The sequence below is a fragment of the Mirounga angustirostris genome, unplaced genomic scaffold (genome assembly GCF_029215605.1).
Source record: "Mirounga angustirostris isolate CCGP_5_RB_7025 unplaced genomic scaffold, mMirAng1.0.hap1 SCAF_4, whole genome shotgun sequence".
Classification (NCBI taxonomy): domain Eukaryota; kingdom Metazoa; phylum Chordata; class Mammalia; order Carnivora; family Phocidae; genus Mirounga; species Mirounga angustirostris.
The window spans coordinates 10,934,157-10,953,942 of NW_026991712.1; the positions used below are offsets into that span (position 1 = coordinate 10,934,157).

The window sequence follows — 19,786 nt, forward strand, 5'->3', positions numbered from 1 at the left end:
TGAGCAACCCCACTGAGATAACTAAGAGAGAGCAAGTTCAGAGTGAGGGGCTCATTCCACAATAGGAAGGATGCTCCTTTCTCCTCTGTCACCTTACAGAAGTGTTTTGTGCCCTGGCAGTGCCCCTTCCTCAGTACCCTTCTAACATTCTGATTCAATTTGTTCTATGCCCCGTTTGTCCTGGGAAACAGACAGCCTAACCATGTTAAGATTATGTGTAAAGTAAGAGTATATTTGTGCATAGTGAGGATCCGAGTGCTTAAGTGAAATCTGATATGGCTCCTTATTTTTAACTTTCAAAAGGCTCTAAAATTACATAATCGCATCCCATAATGGTAGCAGTTTCAGGTCTATAGGCTTTGGAGTGGGGAAGAAGTATTCAAGCCCCAACTCCGCCACTTAGTGGCTATGCGACCTTCAGCAATTTACTTAACTTTCTGAGTCCCAGTTTTCTCGCCTATAAAATGGGTGTGCTAACAGGTTCTACTTCATAGGGCTGTTATAAGATTATACAAGAATATAATTGTAATATACTAATCCCAGTGGTTTGCACATAGAATACGTTTTCAAAAATCCTAAGCTATGGATGCTTTACTTTGAAAACAGGCCTCTGAGACAAACAGGGAAAGTATTATTATGCATCTGGTCCCAAGTCACCGAGGTCTTAAAGCCAACAAGGAACACCAGGTAGAAACAGGAATCCAAAACTTCCGGGTCTGTTCTCTCCCCACTGAGTGCCCCTGTCTCTCTTTGCGAGAGGAGTCTTTCTGCCTCACCTGCATCACTTCTGTGTCCTCTGTCTACCGCACATGTCAGGCTCCTGTTTCTCTGAACCCAAGTCTGCCTATCCCTGGGTCTGCTACCTATTTCCACCAGTTTCTCTTTTTGGGACTCAGAGGCCCTTAATTTTATTGAAGGTTGAATGGTGCCCATCGATGCCTGGTACACAGCAGCAGCCTTGGTAGGAGCATGTGTAATGAGACATCTCCAGAGGGACAGAGGGACTTATGTAACTGAACACTTGGGAAATTTCATCTTGTCCATATGCTGAAGGTCTATGCCATTGCTTCCTCCTCCTCCAAGGCAGGTGAACGTTCTAAACGGTGGAGAGACAGAGAGCAGTCAGGTGCCTGCCGCCTCGCCTGGTTCACTTGCAGCCCTGAGGTGTGGGCTTGGCTCAGGGGCTCCATTTATAGCAGAGGAAGCCGTCTCTGCACACAGGGACAGAGATTAATGAGGTCTCCAGTCACTTACTTCCAGGTCAGATAAAGACAGGCACCAGGACTGTGTGGCTTAGAAGGAAAGACCCAAGCATTGGAACCAGGTATTCTTTTTTTTTTTTTTTAGAGAGAGAGACTAAGAGAGAGAGAGCACATGGGGCAGGGAGAGGGAGAGAGAGAATCCCAATCAGGCTCCACACCCAGTGTGGAGCCCCATGTGGGGCTCCATCTCATGACCTTGAGATCGTGCCCTGAGCTGGAATCGAGTCAGATGCTTAACCGACTGAGCCACCCAGGCGCCCCTGGAACCAACTGGGAGGATGGGTGACATTGAGAAACTCAAGCCCCTCAAGCTCACATTCCAAATTACCTGTAAAATAAGAAGGATAATAGTTCCCTGCAAGGAGTTGGAGAATGGCTCCATGAGGTCAAATACATATAGAGCAGGGGTTAAGTCACAGCTTGGCGTCAGAATGTTCTGAGTTCAAAGCCAGTCTCTATTTGTGAGCCCTTGGGCAATTGACTTTGCCTTACTGTGACTCCATTTCCTCACCTGTGAAATGGAAATAATAAAGTATCCACCTTGTTGAGTCGTGTGACTAAATGAGCTTCGGTATACAGGAAGGGCTTAAAACAGTGCCTGGTCCAAGGCAAGAGCCGGGCCAGTGTTAGCTCTCATTCTGTGCTAAGAGCCTGGCACAAAGCTTCTGAACAATAAGTGTTGGTTCCCTTGGTACTCTTCTCATAGAGCCAGTTCCCTAATAGTCTGGTGAAAATCAAGAAAGAGATTGCACTTCCAAATCCATTGACAGTTCTTGAGCAAATGCTGAAGAATTTTCACTTTTAAAGCTTCTGTGTGCCTTCTGTGTGCTTTGCCTTGCTGTCCACGCCTGCTCTAACCAGTGTGTTGAAATGTTCTCTTTCCTTAACATGTTCCTCTGTCTTTCATTTTTCTCCCTTCACCACTGAGCTGAGAGCAAATCAAAGGCAGAGACTGAATTTCACGCATCTTTGTATGCCAAGCACCGTGCACATAGTAGGTGCACAATACACTAGATCTTTAGTAAACTGGAAAGGCTTACTGTCCTCCCCTGGAGATTAAATAAGCGATGCCTGCCTGCATGAGACTTGCTTTGTCAAGAGACAGAGCTGTCCTCGGATTAGAGTCTCCTTATGGACATGTCTTCAGCACAGTGACCAGCCGTCGCCTGGCTGAAATGCAAAGTGTGTTCTTAACTTGTAACTGAAAAATCCTGGCTGAAATCAACTCCAGGACTCAAGGTTTCCCTACCTGTGTTTCCAAGCTGAATTCAACCAGATGAAAGGTTTTCAATAGAAAATAAATAAAAAATGATCTGCTTCAACCAAGCATGCATTTTTAACGGAGATAACTAAACATTTCATTTGGGTAAGAAAATACTGTCCTACAACTTGACAAATTAAAATTTGATGCTCTTGAATCTGGAAGGAAAAAAGCTAAAGCACAGCCTTGATCTGACCTTATCCGCTGCTGCCTTAAGTTGAAGTAGTACCTTATAAATCTATAGTTTAGACATTTCAGAATTCTTTTGCATGCAGAATGTGATTTGGTCCATATAATAGATCCATATAATAATCCATGCCTCTTGAACTAGACATGATGGGGACAATTATCCATATTTTTTTAGAAGGGGAACCAAAATACCAGAAGTTGAATGACTTTCCCAAAGTCATACAACAAAACAGTCAAGACCAGCATTCTTTTTTTTTTTTGGTAGTTAATACGAATTTTATTTTTTTCCCTTTTTTTTTTATTATGTTATGTTAGTCACCATACAGTACTTCATTAGTTTTTGCTGTTCCATGATTCATTGTTTGCGTATAACACCCAGTACTCATTGGAATACACGCCTTCCTTAAGACCAGCATTCTTTTGTGCAACATGCTGCCTCCACTCATTTTTGTTCTTATGGAAAATCTCAAACATATACAAAAGTTTATGAAATGCATAATAGTCCCACAACTTCAACTCCTGTGTCTTTTCTCGCCTATCTCTCTATTCATTTTGCTCATCGCTCCTTCCCAGTTATTTTGAAGCAAATTCCAGATGTCCTGTCATTTCATCTGTAAATGCTTCAATATGCATCTAATCAAGATAGAGAATTTTAACCTAATCACAATGCTATTAGACACTTTAAAAAAGAAAATGGTGTTTCTCTAACATTGTCAAGCCTCTAGGCACTGTTTCAATTTCTTAATTGGTTTATAATTATATTTTTTTTAGTTTGTTTATTTGATTTGGGTCGCAAATAAAATCTGTGTATTGCCATTGGTTGATTATCTCCTAAGTCTGTTAATTTATAAGATAACTCTCCATATCTTTTTTTCTGGCAACATTTTGTGAGAGTCGTCCAACTTCTATAATGCTTCCCAGTTTAGAGTTTGTCAATTGCATCCTCTCAGGGCATTTAACACATTCCTCTGTCCATTGTTTTTCCTGTATTGGTAGTTATGTTTAGAAACTTGGTGAGATTCAGTTTCAATTTTTTTCTACAAAAATATGTTATTGGTTGGTTTTGTGAATTACTTTTAACAGGCACGTAATATCTGCTTTTCTTTTTTTCTATTAGCAACTATTGACAAGAATAGCCTCTATTCATTTATTATATAGGTGGTGATATCTCCATTCTATCAACAGTCCATAAGTTATTAGCTAGAATATAGTTTGAAGGAGAGCCTACTCTTCCAAGTACAGCTCATAAAGCAAAGGCAGGATAAATGATTAATTCTTTCCCTGTCACTGCATTTCCCCATAAATTTCCCAGTCAGCCTGTCCCCAAGCACTGTCCAGAGATGATCAATGAGGTTGTGTGTCTTAAGTGTCATTGTGAACTGAGGCATGCTACCATATTCCCTGTGTTTCAATCCATTGCAATCACTATCCTTTTTTTAAAAAAGATTTTATGTATTTATTTGAGAGAGAATGAGATAGAGAGAGAGAACATGAGAAGGGGGAGGGTCAGAGGGAGAAGCAGGCTCCCTGCCGAGCAGGGAGCCCGATGCGGGACTCGATCCAGGGACTCCAGGATCATGACCTGAGCCGAAGGCAGTTGCTTAACCAACTGAGCCACCCAGGCGCCCGTAATCACTATCCTTATTAAAGCTCCCTTTGTCACATCTTTGACACGTGGGAGCCTGTTCACATAACCCCCCATCGTCTCTGGGGGTCTTCTTATTTTCTGGTGTGAAAAGATGGTCCAGGCTTGTACGTTTCCTGCCCTAAATTTCGGCCATTTCTGCAAAGAGTGTGAGGTCACTTTTGTAGGAATTGATACTTAAACCACAGTCTGGACACTGGGAGTTCCCACTGCTACTAGATTTTCATTATTTCTAGGCTTTTATATCAGTGGGCCAAGGTAGGAAATATGTACATACCATGAGTTCATAGTAATACTTACTGACTTTTGGCTTAGACCCATCAATTTTAGATCTGCGTCTCCTTTTTCTCTTCCCAGAAATACCAGTTCTCAGTGACAACAATACAATTACCCATTTGATTTATCCTGCAATTCACATGCAGTAGTCTAAGAGCAATGACACAGACACTGTTATAAATGGTTTTAAGCTTCTTTTTGAGTTCCTTTTATCCTAGACTATTTCCCTCTACAAATGTGTCATCAAATTATTGTGTTAAATATATTTGGAATATCTCTTCTCGATGTGGTTCTATGCATAGATTCATTTGCTTGTCTGTCTGGTTTTTTTTGTTTGTTTTGTTTTGTTTTGTTTTTAAGATTTTATTTATTTATATGAGAGAGAGAATGAGAGAGAGCACATGAGAGGGGGGAGGGCCAGAGGGAGAAGCAGACTCCCTGCCGAGCAGGGAGCCCGATGCGGGACTCGATCCAGGGACTCCAGGATCATGACCTGAGCCGAAGGCAGTCGCTTAACCAACTGAGCCACCCAGGCGCCCCCTTGTCTGTCTGTTTTAACAGAGTTTTTTTAAACAACTATTTAGGTTTTTTTGTTTGTTTGTTTGTTTTTTAAAGATTTCACCCATTCATTTGAGACAGAGAGAATGAGAGAGAGAGAGCACATGAGAGGGGGGAGGGTCAGAGGGAGAAGCAGGCTCCCCGCCGAGCAGGGAGCCCGATGCGGGACTCGATCCCGGGACTCCAGGATCATGACCTGAGCCGAAGGCAGTCGCTTAACCAACTGAGCCACCCAGGCGCCCCAAACAACTATTTAGTTTTATAATTTATAATTAAATGTTTCCACGATTCAATAGCCAAGTTTATGAAACAAGATATAATTTTAAAACTTTAAATTCTATCCCTATTTCTCCACCCTATTTCCTCCCTTCCTCATCTCTTTGGTAATGAGTTTTTATGTTTGACCTTTTATTCTTCAATTTCCCAATAAATAAAGAAAAATATATACATGTGGACAGACAGAGAAGTAGATGCCCCCTTTTTATTTATTTTTTAATTCTTTATTTTAAATTCAATTTAGTTAACATATAGTGTATTATTAGTTTCAGCGGTAGAATTTAGTGATTCGTCAGTTGCGTACAACACCCAGTGCTAATTACATCACACGCCCTCCTTAATGCCCATCAACCAGTTACCCCATCCCTCCACCCCCTCCCCTCCAGCAACCCTCAGTTTGTTTCCTAGAGTCTAGCATCTCTTACAGTTTGCCTCCCTCTCTATTTTCATTTTATTTTATTTTTCCTTCCCTTTCCATACGTTCATCTGTTTTGTTTCTTAAATTTCACATGAGTGAAATCGTAAGGTATTTGTCTTTCTCTGATTGACTTATTTTGCTTAGCATAATACCCTCTAGTTCCATCCATGCTCCTTTTTTAGATGCTCCCTTTTTAGATCAAAGGTGGCATACTCTACACACTTTTCTCTACCTTGGAGACTAGTCCATCAAAGTATAGAAAAACAGTTTTCCCCTTTTTTTATAGTTTATTGGACCAACAAAATGAGCACCCGGGTTGTTTCCAGTTTTTGTTGTTACAAATTCTGCTGAGGGAGTTATCTTGTGCCTCTGTCTTTCCATATTTTTACCATCCACTGAGACTTTCACCTAAGACAAAGGAAAGGAACTAGCTGAATGTTTTAAGCCCTTGAATTCAGGACATTTAATCATGTGTTTGGCCATGCAGAATATTGTCCATTTTGACAGTTAAAGACTTGGAAATAGGGATACCTGGGTGGCTCAGTTGGTTAAGAGTCTGCCTTAGGCTCAGGTCATGATCCCTGGGTCCTGGAATCGAGTCCTGCATCAGGCTCCTTGCACAGCGGGGAGCCTGCTTCTCCCTCTGCCTGCCACTCCCCTTGTTTGTGCTCACTCCCTCTCTCTCTGACAAATAAATGAATAAAATCTTAAAAAAAGAACAGACTTGGAAGTAATGGCGTCCCCAAAGCTGTGGTAAATATGGTATAGGAGATTCTTTAAAAAGGAAGCTGTCTGCTCTCCAGTACAGGGAAACTAAGACAAAGGGGAACTAATAATGTGCATTGAGTACCTACTGTGAGCCATGTGCCTTCTCTGTAACTTCCTAAGTAATTTCTTCTTCCAGTCCTGCATGCTCATTAGTCTTCATCCCAGTGGTAGAGATGAGGAATCTGTGATGAAGTCAAAAGTCCAGGTTATAGCGTTTGAATGTGGGACTGGGACTCTAAGGCACATCTGTGTCATAACTTAAAATCCACAATCCTTCAATTCATTTCTTCTTCTTGCCTAGTGATAAAGAGCTGAGACTCTGAAGTGGGACTCTGGAGTTACCTCCAGTCCTGGCTTCCCCCCTCACTAGTGTGTGACTTTGGTCAAGTCACTCAGCCCTGTTTGCTTTGACTTTCTCATCTGCAAAATAAGGGTTGATAATGATACCTCCCTATCAAGGTTGTTGTGTGATGAAGGGAGTGAATGGATGTATATTGGTTAGAATAATAGCTGATACGTAGCAAGCACCATCTAAGTGTTAGCTGGCTTTATCATTGGAATTTATTTGTGGAGTCAACAAATATTGACGGAGTATCTCCCCTGCGCTGGGCACGGTGCTCCAGGGTAAAGATATCATTGAGCAGGTGAAGGGACTCCTGACCTCACAGTGCCTACAATCTATAGACGACACAGTCATCCCCAGATAATCACACAATCACAAAATCATAGGTGCCTTAATGGTAGGAAGGGAAGGTACACAGCCCCGTGGAGTCTAATCACCCTCCCATCTCTGGGCATCAGGCAAAATGCCCCTCAGCATGCTCAGCTCGGCTCTCTTTCGTTTGTGAAGGGTTCCAGAGAAGCCTCCCACCCTGCGTACTTGAGCCCATACCCTGAGATCTCACCAGTTCCTTCTCTCTCTCTCTCACACATGGCAGCTGGAGTACACAGCCCGCCTTGACTTCCTTTGGCGAGTACAAGCCAAAGAGGAGATCAATGAGATGAGGGAGCTGAGGGAACACAACGAGAACATGCTCCGGAACATTCTGCCCAGCCACGTGGCCCGCCACTTCCTGGAGAAAGACCGAGACAATGAGGTGAGCCCAGGCTTGTCTGGCTGTGAGGAGGGGGGGTGGGGGCGGGGGTGCAGTTGGACACACTGGTCCCGAGCTCTGGGAGAATTCCCACTGCCCTTGTGTGAGCACCCGAGAATAGAGACCATGCTACCCCAGAGTGCCAGGCCACCCAGACTGCCTAGCTCCACCAGGTCTACGCAGGGCCTCCCCAGCGCTAGGGACCACATCTGTAAGATGGACTTCATGTGAGCTCCATCCCGAGACTAGATTGAAATTTGAGTTTTAGATACATCTGTGCACATGTTTCTGTGTATCCATGGAGTGGGATCTCCAGTGTCTCTCCCAGTGTGTGTAAGATGCTACTATTGATGTTACTTGCTGATATGCTGAAGACATTTGGGTTTGTGACCCTTGCCTGAGGGTAGAACTAGGAGAGACCCCCCCCCCCCAGGTCCATTTCCCACCCAAGCCACCACAGCAAGATCAGTGGAAGAGAAGTAAAGGCAATGAATAAGCTGCTGCTTGAATAATCTTGATGCATCAAGACCTTGGAGGTCTCCTGGATGCACATCCAAGCACCGCCCACCCTCCTCAACAGACAGAGTTCTCTGGAATCAGCTTCAGGCCTGCTTTTCTCAAGGCCCCCTAAGGTCAGGGGCTTTGTTGCAAGAGCTTCTTGACAAATCCAAGAAAGTAGAGAGACTTGTGCATCCGCCATGACCACCAGAAGGAGCAGGTGAAACACTGGAGCCCTCAGAGGGAAAACCAGAAGAGAAATGAAAAGAAAGCTGCTTTTCAATTAAAGCACCAAAACAATGAGGTATCTGGGACCATGGGGGAAGAGCAAGAATTTACTGGCTTTATCCTGAAAGGAAGGAAACCCCCCAGAGATGCTGAGGTCATCAGCTGTGGTCCAGGCCAAACCTCCAATGAGCAAAATAAATGACAGATTCGGCCTTAATCATAGAAGACATGTTCAATCCAATGTCTTGTCATGCTTCTTTGAGGTTTTAAATACTTAAATAGTTCAGAGTTGACCAGGCTTAACCACAAAGTTTTGACATGGCCTAGAGAATGTTCACTCTATAAATAACCATTTACGGAACACCTGCTGTGTTCTGGGCACTGGGCACTATCTCAGCTACTGAGATAAGCAATTGATGTAAATGATATTTGGTTCTAGTTACAGTCTTAAGAAGAGAGTTCATCACCCCACATTATTGACGAGGACTCGGGGGCTCAGAGAGGGCCATGACATGCCTCCCTGTATGGAAGCAAAGCTGTGAAAAAAATCCAGCCCCGCAGATTTCTTCCCTCTGTGCTGCACTGCCCCTATCGTGCCTCTGGGGGGTTGTTGGCAAGACTAGCGTGTGTGTGTGTGTGTGTGTGTGTGTGTGTGTGTGTCAGACAGAGTAACATGAGAAGGGGTGACAGAGGAAGAGGCAGGAATGTTGTAATCTGTGGGAACTCCCAATAACCTGTTTTGTTATTGTGAGAAGCATTCTTAGCTTCTCTTCTTGCTACAAATCTGAACTATGATACAAACGTCTGAAAGGTTGGGGTCTGAACATTGTGAGTTTGGGGCCCAGCCTCCACAAGGCCACAACACTGCTCACGGATAAGAATGATTATCCCCATTTCGTAGAAGAAGAAAGTGAGGCTCAGAGAAGTAAGAACACAAAGCTAGTGAGTAGTGAGCTTGAATTCACACCCAGGTCTGTGCAACTTCAAAGCTAAATCTTGTGTTTTGTCCCACATTGCTGTTAGGACCTGAGCGGGAGAGAAGGGACAGCAGTGATAAGCAATGACTCAAACCATCTAAACACAGGGCGGTGGACAGAGTTTTGCCCCCTGGGACATCCTGTCCAGTTGGTTCCGGCTGTGTCACCCCACATATGTTCTGGAAGCTTCTGCTATTCCGCTGGACATTTGACTTAGATTAGTGCTCACCACCCCAGGGCAGGTACTTTCTCACAGATGAGGCCCCCTGAGCTGGGTCATCAGTGTCAAGCTATTGCTGAGTCCCGGGAAACCCACTTGCTCATTGTAGCTTTTTTAAGACCTGCAGAAAGGACACTAAAGAGGGCAGGTGTCCCGGCTGCTGCAAAGTGCATACAGCACAAATTCCGTCTCTGCCCCTCGCCAGCCGTGTGACCTGGGGCAGCTTACCCAACCTCTCTGAACCCATTTTTTTCATCAGATTCATGAGGAAATAATTCCAATCTTGCTGACTTTAGTGTGAGAACTCAACTGAGTAAGAACATATGAAGTGCCCAGCTTGGTGCCAGGTGGGTTCGGTATAGAAAAGCTGTGTGGTATTCTCAAAAGCTTGATGCCTTAGATTCAGTCCTGGCTCCTCTTCTCACTACCTCTGGAACTGAGCAAGGGATGAATCCCCCTGGACCTCACTTTCCTCACCTGCAAGGTAACAGTTCTTTGCAACTTGCTCCAGTTGCTACAATGTTTCCATGAATAATTATGCATAAAACATCTAAATGGTGCTTGGCCCATTTTAGGAACACACTGGGTTATTGCTATTGTTTTTGATAAGGGTGAGCCATCATTATTTTTTTTTAAAGATTTTATTTATTTATTTATTTATTTGACAGAGAAAGACACAGCGAGAGAGGGAACACAAACGGGGAGTGGGAGAGGGAGAAGCAGACTCCCTGCCGAGCAGGGAGCCCGATGTGAGACGCCATCATTATATTTTTGGCTCCTTTGCAATCCGAGCCCCCCACCCACTGACTCATTTACTCATTCACTCAGCAAGAATTTATTGAGGGAAACCATGTACCAGGTGTCATTCTAGATCCTGGGGGTCAAACAGTGAACAAAGAAGAAGAAAAGTCCTTGCCGATATGGAGCATGCGTTTTCATGAGCAGATAAATATGAACGTGAATAAATACACAGGATAGTGCCCAGTAGTGATCAGTCCTCCTTGGACAGAAGAAGCTGAGTAAGAAAACAGAGTAGGTGAAGGGGGTGGGGTTGACACCGGAGGGTCTCTCCAAGGCGGTGGTGTTCGCACAGAAACCTGAGGATGCTAATAAAGTCAACCGGCCCCAGACATTGTTTCTCCCCTGCAGAGAGGTGGCTTAACTCAGTATAAGAAACACAGGACCTGGAATCAGGCAGGCCTAGGTGCCCTGGGCCAAGAGCTGGCTAAGTCTTCATCCTGGTATCTGGGTGGAGCCGGAAATGTGCATATGCTCAAAATCCTCTATGGAGCCCAGACCAAGAGGATGATAGAACAGTAATAGCTTTTCTATATTCATCAGTCCCTCCCCAGTTTACAGTGCTCTTATGTTCTTTGAGCCCAAAATAGCAAGAAACAGATGGCATACTCAAAGCAGCGGACTGGGGAGAGTTGAACAATGGGGCTGTCTTTAAAGGTGTAGGCAGGTGGCTGGCACTTTTCCACGCCCCCCCAAACCCCTCATCTCCTTTGTGTGCAGCACAAATTCCATCTCTGTTATTAACTAGCTGTGTGACCTAGGGCAGTTTACCCAACCTCTCTGAGTACATCTCCTCATCTGATTCATAGGAAATAATACAGACCTTGCTGAGTCAATGTGGGAATTAAATCGGGTGAGAACACACACGAAGTGCCCAACACAGCCCAGTGCAAGGTGGGTTCGGTATAGATAGGCCACCTGGTGCACCTGAAAGCCCACTGCCCTGGGTTTGATTCCTTAGGGCCACTTTCTTCACCACATAGCGTCTGACAGAGAGGACTGAGCCTCCTCCCACCCCAGTCCCACCCCTCCAACCCCTAATAGGATGCAGCAGAGTCAAGAACTGAACTCAGGTCATAGGTCTTGAAGTTTATGCACTGGGAACCCCAACACCACAGGTCCAATCAACCATCCATTGAGAAGGACTTACGGATCCAGTTTCCAGTCCCAGTGACATTTATTCCCAGGCATTATCCTGATTATTATTGTGGTTACTGGGGTGGTGGTTGCAGTCATGGTGTTTGCTTATTAGCATTAGTAGCAGCCCCAGTGCCATGGGCTCTGGAGTCAGACTGCCTGGGCGGGCATGAAGTCCGGCTCTGTCTCTTGGGTGAATTACTTAATGGCTACGTGCCTCAGTTTCCCCACAAGTATACCAGGATCTTAACTGTATCTAGGTCCTGGTTTGTGAGCATTCAACACGGTGATGTGCGTGCAGACTTCTGTGTCATGCTTGTCACGCAGGAAGCGCTCCATGGATGTAGCTGACATTATTAGCATTATTTGTGTTGTATAAGCAACCGGAACATTCCGGTTGTTGGCAGAGGCTGAGAAGTAAAACTAAGAAGAGGCTGGGAGGAGCTAGGATTTGTGAGAACACTCAAGCAGATAAATGATTGATGAGAAACCCCTGGCAACCCGCCTTTATATCACAGCAGCATTTATATATCACCAGGCAGAAGTGGGAGGCAAGCTGGCCCACTGGGTCATTATGGACTGGGTTTCAGAGGGCTCTGATAGGGTTTTCTCTTTTCTCTCTGTTTTAAAACAGAAAATAGAAATAATGGGTGTTGTGGGCTGAATTGTGTCTCCCACAATTCATTTGTTGAAGTCCTAACCCCCCGTACGTCTGGATACAACTGTATTTAGAGATAGGATTTTTAAAGAGGTGATTAAGTTCCAAAGAGGCCATTAGGGCAGGGCCCTAATCCACTCTGACTGTGTCCTTACAAGGGGAGATTAAGCTGTACACACACCCAGAGGGGAGACCATGTGAGGACATGGGGAGAAGACTGCATCTCCCAGTCCAGGAGAGAGCCCTCAGGGAAAAAAAATAGCCCTGCTGACCCTTGATCTTAGACTTTGTAGCGTCCAGAACAGTGAGAGAATCAATTTCTATGTTTAAGCCACCCAGTCTGTGGCACTTTGTGATGGCAGCCTGAACAAACTAATATAATATGTAATAAACAGATTTTTTTTTTTCCTCCAAATCACAGCCAATTGGAGGAGTCAGATAAAACAGAGTCAGGCTCCTTCTGGGGTATCACTCCATTGCTCAAGGCCAAAGTGAATGGCCACCCCTTGAAAGCCACGTGCCATGGCTCTGCCCTTTGGCCATGATCTGCGCTCCCCACGCCCTGCCCAACCCAACCCAGGGCAGCCAGTCACCACCAGCCTGTGCTCTTTTGGACGAGGACTAGTGAAAGTACTCAGATTCATCCACGCTTGAAGCTCAAGACTTACTGATCTTGAATCAGGGTCACCATCTTTCTCAGACCAAGGGCATGAAAGCCAGAGGAGACAAGCTGCATGGGGAGGGCCCTGGAGGTCCTCCAACCCTGGCTCATCCACTGCTAGTGGTGTGATCCAGAACCACAGCTTAACTCCTCTCTCTCTCTCTCATTTTCCTTATCTGTAAAGTGCAATAAGAATCAGTGCCTATTTCACAGGATCACTGCAAGGATTAAATCATTGAATTCATATGAAAGCGCTTGGTAAGCTTTGATGTTTCCTGCAAAGACCAGGGAGTAATTAATTTCAACAGGTTAGAGCATTTACCTTGTACCAGATGCTATAAACAGCAGGCATGATAGTGCAGGCATCCAAAAAATATGAACTGGATGATTAGAATGCACCGAGGTGAATGGCATGGGGTCTTTGCCTCGTGGAATTCACTCCAAAGGAAGAGACAGACAGTAGGTGGTGAGCAGGCAACCCGGGTGCTGCCGGGGCGCTGCGCTCAGCCTCCTGACCCCAGCTACGGGTCTGGGAAGGTTCACAGCAGACATGGTATCTACGTGGCTAGTGAAGGCAGAAAACAAGGTTAGCCTGGTTAGGGAGGCTAACTTCAAGAAGGAAGGACATGTCCCGTCAAGGGACAGACAGTAGGAATCAAAGCATGCACGTGTGAGAAGTGTGTGTGTGTGTCTTTGTTTGGCTCTTCCAGAAGCAGACCTTGAGACAAGGATTTGGTGGAAAGTCATTCGCTTGGAGGTGGTTCCGGGAAGCCCAGGCAGGCTGGAGAGTGGGAAGGGAGGGAAGGGCTAAATGAGGCATTATCAGACTAGTTACCTCTGTGGGGCACTGGAGCTCTATCCCACTGGGAATTCGGGGACATACTGATAGCATACCTCACAGCAGCCTGGCCCAAGGGGTGAAGGAGCTGAGGACTATAAGGCCATTGCCATCAGTCGCTGGTTAAGAGCAGCACCCCAGGGACATTAATTTCCTGGAGCAGTGAGCCAGCTGCTCACGGGGCTGAGTGCCCTCTAGTGGTCAGAGAAAAGCTCCATGCAAAGCAACGCAAGGGCCCACAGCTGGACTTCTGGGAGAGCGGCGGTCAGTCAGGACACCTGCAGCATCTGCTACCGTCCTTACACAGGAGTACAATGTTTCTGGAACATGAGGTCCGATGCAGGGAATCGCAGGCAATGAGGCTGAAGAGAAAGGTGGAGGCAGGGGCATGCATATATGAATATATGGCATGCAGCTGCGTTTGAGCTTTATCCTGAGGGCAGTTGTGGGCCACTGCAGGTTTGAAGAATGGGAGAGGCATGGTCAATATTCTGTCTTTAAAAGATCACTGCGGCCACCATGGGGAACATGCCTCGGGATGGGACAAAACAAGTCATGGAACCCAGTGTGGGGAGGAAAATGGGTAGCCCTGATAAATAGCAACGGCAGAGGGGGCAGAAAAAAATACTTGAGACAAAAAGAAAGCCAGCAGAACTTGGCAGTTTATTGAATCCAAACATGATGGGGAAGAAGGCTGACATCAAGGCATCTCTGAGCATCTCTAACTTTGATGACTCAGCGACACTGGTGCCGCCCACTGAGAGCATGAGGGGGGCAGGTTTAGGTGGAGAGAAGAGGCACTTGGGTGTGGCTTGAAGAGTATGAGGACAACCCAGCTTGGGACCCAGCGGCTGAGAGCCTGAGAACGGGAGCCGACTCGAAGACAGGAGTTCAGAAGATGTCCCGCCTGAATGTTGGTGAAAGGTGGAGAGTAAACGAGATGGCCCGGGTAAGTGTGTGAACTTTGAACCTGGCCGTGGGTCAAGGACAGAACCACAGCCATCACCAACATTTCAGATGGAAGGTAAGCCCCAAAAAGGCATCTCTGAAGGAGCCAGGCATAAGGAACGCAAATGCAGCATCACTGAAACAAGGAAAGTCAAGAGACTCGTGGCCTTGGGAGGGTGACCCCACTGACCCACATAGGTGTCCCGGAAGATGAGCCAATACCCATGCCACGGAGTGATTTTTTCTTTCCACTTTGGCCGGCAGTCTGACCTGCTCCAGAGTCACTTCATCTCGGCCTGACATGTGAATGAACACTGCCAGGGTGGGGACAGGCCATGGAGGGAACTCATTTGGGAAGTTTGTGCAAAGAGGAAGAGAGACGGGTGGATGGTCACAAGTGTGTTCAGGTTCCAGGGGGTGTCATACTATTCCATGTAGGGCACATTTGGAGGGGGAAGAGGGGAGGGAGAGGAGGAGGAAAAGGGGGAGGAGAGAAGGAACAAAGAAAAGGATCACCGCAGGAGGAAGCTGCTGAAGAAGTTAGAAGCAGGAGTTGTCAAGACATCTGGTAGAAATGTTGACCTTCAGCAGAAGGAAAATGCATTGTCTGCAGTTGAAGCAAAGGGGATGAAAATAAATATGAACGTAGACACAAGTATGAGTATTGGAACAGTGCTGGGTCACTGCCAAGAGGCTCAGTTTTTGCCACAGACTTAAGAGACGAGATCATTTCTTGAGAGGAATCGAGTGGGGGGTGAAGTCAGGGACAGTGGTGAGGGTTTGGACTCGCTGCTAGGACGACAGAGGGAAGGTGACCAAGGTCAAAGGGTGTGCAGTCCGAACTCGGGGCCCAGCCGAGGCTGGAGACCATGAATTGTCAACGGCCCCAGTGCACATGGCTACCGTGTTGACATGCCAGTGTCAGGGCCCCGTTCTCTGTGCTCTCCGTGGGCATCTGTGCATGGGAGTAGGTGCACGTGCTCACGAGGGAGCATCACTGCAGAACCTCACCTCTGATGACCAGTTGTGGCTCCCCGTGTCTGCCCCTGCAGGAGCTGTACTCTCAATCCTATGATGCCGTCGGAGTGATGTTCGCCTCCATCCCGGGGTTTGCAGACTTTTACTCGCAGACTGAAATGAATAACCAAGGAGTGGAATGCCTGCGCCTGCTGAATGAGATCATTGCTGACTTCGATGAGGTAAATCAAAGCCTCAGAAACGTACAGGCCCCGGTGGGCATCCCTGTTGTCCTAGCATCACATTCGCCGTGGCAGTAGCCACGGTTGGTACTCACAGAACCCCAGGCTGCAGTATGAACACAAACATGTATCAGCTAATTTAAGTACCATGTGAGATAAACGCCATTGTTTTTCCATCTGGGAGATCGAGATCAGAAGCGTCGGTGAGGCTGGGTAGTCTGACCCAATGGCAAACAACCATCAAATGGCAAAACCAGGACTTGATTGGAGGCCACTGCTCTGCAGGCGTTGGCATCTCAGAGACTGGGCACTGATGGGGACATTTCTCCATCTGCTCAAAGTGCCAGAGAGAAAACCATCAATTCGCATTTGGTCAAAGACCTAAACACAAGTATACAGGTGCTCCAGATAATGTTTTCTCCTTTTAGGCTCCGTAAGTGTAAAGAACACGTGACATGGGGGGATATACTCATATGGCACTGTATTTACATTAATAGATTTGGCAGGAAAGAACCTCCCCAACCCCAATCTTCTAGCTTCAAGTAAGGCACCATTGTCTATCCATTTGCCCAGGCCTGAGAAGGGAAGCGATTCATCAAGAAAATGTTAGGGAAGAGGCCATGTAAAGATGGGGGTTCAGCTGAGGTCTAGCCTCTTAGCCTGATCCCTGGGGAGCTCAGGAGCATAAGTGGTACCACAGAGTTGTTTCACGCTGAGGCAAGGGGGCCAAGCTTTTGTACAACCAAAAGCTTGGTCAGCCATTGGCTGTGGGCTGCCCCTTGGTGGGGGGGTGGTTGCCTCACTTCCCAGGCATTTCCAGCATAGGGGCTCCCCGTGGCCCAAGGCAGTTCTCCAAAAAAGGGTACAGCAGTGCATTGTCAGCAGCCAGACCTCATGGCATTCTTGAGAATGGCCCCACAAAGGAGATGTACGTGGGGCACCAAGAGCATTTGCGACATCACTCAATGTCCTCTCCCTCGATCCCCAGGTTCCATTTAGCTACTGAGTCCTGTGGGTTCCTTCCTGATGGCTTTTTGGTCTGCCCTTCCTCAGCATCTTCTTGCATTCGGCCGTCTTACTTCTCCCCTGGATGGCTGCGGCATTCCCTAGCTGCCCCTTCCTGTACCTCACCTCAGCCATCACCAAAAGCACAACTATCTTTTCACAACCCCTTGAAACCTAAAGGCCATCAGTGGCTCCCAACTCCTTGTAAGGTCACCTGAGGCTTTGCACTTGCTGTCCGGTACCCTCTCTGGTCTTACCTCCCACTGAGTGCCCCCCGGCCCCCCACCCACCATCCAGCAGCTTACAAGCCTTTACACCCACCAGGCTATTCCACATTCTGCTCTTTCTGCCCCAAAATTATACCATCCTCACTATACCTTGTCCTGTCTCCCTCAACTCCATGGCCAACAGAAAACCTAATACTAAACAATCCATTCAAATTTCATCTCCATGGAACACTACATCAAAAACTAATGATGTACTGGGGCGCCTGGGTGGCTCAGTCATTAAGCGTCCGCCTTCGGCTCAGGTCATGATCCCAGAGTCCTGGGATTGAGCCCCGCATCGGGCTCCCTGCTCCACGGGAAGCCTGCTTCTCCCTCTGCCACTCCCCCTGCTTGTGTTCCCTCTCTCACTGTGTCTCTCTCTGTCAAATAAATAAGTAAAATCTTTTTTTTTTAAGATTTTTATTTATTTATTTGAGACAGAGAGAGCACATGAGAGGGGGGAGGGTCAGAGGCAGAAGCAGGATCCCTGCCGAGCAGGGAGCCCTATGCGGGACTCGATCCAGGGACTCCAGGATCATGACCTGAGCCGAAGGCAGTCACTTAACCAACTGAGCCACCCAGGTGCCCTAAATAAGTAAAATCTTAAAAAAAAAAAAAAAAAAAAACTAATGTACTGTATGGTGACTAACATAACATAATAATAATAATTTAAAAAAAAGGAAACTATGTGGAAAAAAAAACCAAACATCATCTCTACTTCTGACACCTCTTCTAATCCCCCTTCTATCTAGGTAAATGTCATCACTCCTATTTTGATGAAAAACTTATACTCTGAAACCTTTCATCACAGAACCTAAAATCCTTCAGTGTACAGATCTGCCTCCCCCACTAACCATGAAGTTCTGGGGCAGAAACCCATCTTATTGATATAGGTGTTTACCATGTGTTGCCACAAATGCAAAACAGTTTCAATATATAACATTCAGTCGGTACTTATCCCTCAGCGAAATACACAGAGTAGGAATTATTAGCCTTCATTTTATAAATAAGCAACACTGAGGCTCTGGGACACCGAAAGAGCCCAGGTTTTGCCACCTGTCAACATATGAACCCAGGTCCACCATACTGTTTTGGTTTTTAGCCATTAACTGTCATTTATGGTTCCAGTTTTGTAGTCAAAAAGACAACAATGGCCGTTTTAGTTGTTCTAGGGATGGGGGTGGGGATCGAGATAAATAAGACACAGTCACTTCTTGTTCCCATGGCTTCACAGTCTAGTGAGGGACAAGATGATTGAATCACCTTTACACGGGATGTCAGGAGTAAGTGTACTCATACGGAGGGCTTTGCATTGTGGAGACTGGAGGGTGATTCCATGATAATAGTACCTTTATTCCAGCTCTTTGTGGCAGGCCATACTCTCATAAAGATAGAAATTATACTCTTATGTATCTTGGTCTTCTTTTAAGATTTTATTTATTTACTTCAGAGAGAGAGAGCACAAGCAGGGGAAGGGCAGAGGGAGAAGCAGACTCTTCGCTGAGAAGGGAGTCTGATGCAGGGCTCTGTCCCAGGACCCTGGGTTAGGGTTAGGGCTGAAGGCAGACGCTTAACCGACTGAGCCACCCAGGAGCCCCAACTCTTACGTATCTTGTTAAGTCCTCAGGGACTAGCACTATGCCTAGAACATAGGAGATGTTTACTAAGTATTTATTTGCTAAAGGGATCAATCAATCAATCAATCAATTAATTAATGGGGGACAAAAACAAGCTGGAAAATAGCAAGGTGAAGATAAACTAGTGTAATCCAAAACATACCTTTAAATTAAAAAAAATTAAAATAACTGTATTTAAAAAAAAAAACCTGACTGAAGGTTGAGCCATCAGGCTGTTTTATTTTAAACTCTATAGTCCCCCACCCCCCAAAGGTACTCACGAGCATGTATTTAAATTGTAATAAATAAATATGAACTAAATTTGCATCTCCGTGCCCCAATTTGTAGACACCTGGTATCTTACCAAAACAAGACAGCGCCCCTAGTGGTAGAGATGGGTTTTTGCAGAGGGAAGTTGGATTGCTAGGAGAGGGGGAGATTGATTGGTCCAGGAGCTGGGTTTTAGACCAGGAGGAGGGGAGGAGGATGAACTGGAGGAAAGTGAGAGAAGAGAGGAGGGCAGAGATGAGAGGGAGAATCAAAAAGAAGATGTCAGAGAGGATGTGGAGAAAGGGGAGCCTTCTTACACTGCTAGTGGGAATGCAAACTGGTGCAGCCACTCTGGAAGACAATATGGAGGTTCCGCAAAAAGTTAAAAATAGAGCTACCCTATGACACAACAATTGCACTACTGGGTATTTATCTAAAGGATACAAACATAGTGATTCCAAGGGGCACCTGCACCCCAATGTTTATAGCAACAATGTTCACAATGGCCAAACTATGGAAAGAGCCCACATGTCCATCAACTACATCAAAAAGTAATGAGGTATTGTATGGTGACTAACATAACATAATAAAATAAAATTAAAAAAAAAAAACACAGATGAATGGATAAAGAAGATGTGGTATATATATACAATGAGATATTACTCCGCCATCAAAAAGAATGGAATCTTACCATTTGCAATGATGTGAATGGAACTAGTG

At 45.9% G+C, this 19,786-nt stretch overlaps 1 protein-coding gene across 1 annotated transcript in view; it reads left to right on the forward strand.

Moving 5' to 3' along the window:
- Positions 1 to 19,786, forward strand: part of ADCY8 (adenylate cyclase 8) — a 227,586-nt gene that overhangs the window by 198,745 nt on the left and 9,055 nt on the right. The window contains exons 16-17 of the mRNA XM_064587441.1: positions 7,592 to 7,750; positions 15,763 to 15,909. Coding sequence (XP_064443511.1) covers positions 7,592 to 7,750; positions 15,763 to 15,909 — 306 coding nt within the window. The remainder of the gene's footprint in view (positions 1 to 7,591; positions 7,751 to 15,762; positions 15,910 to 19,786) is intronic.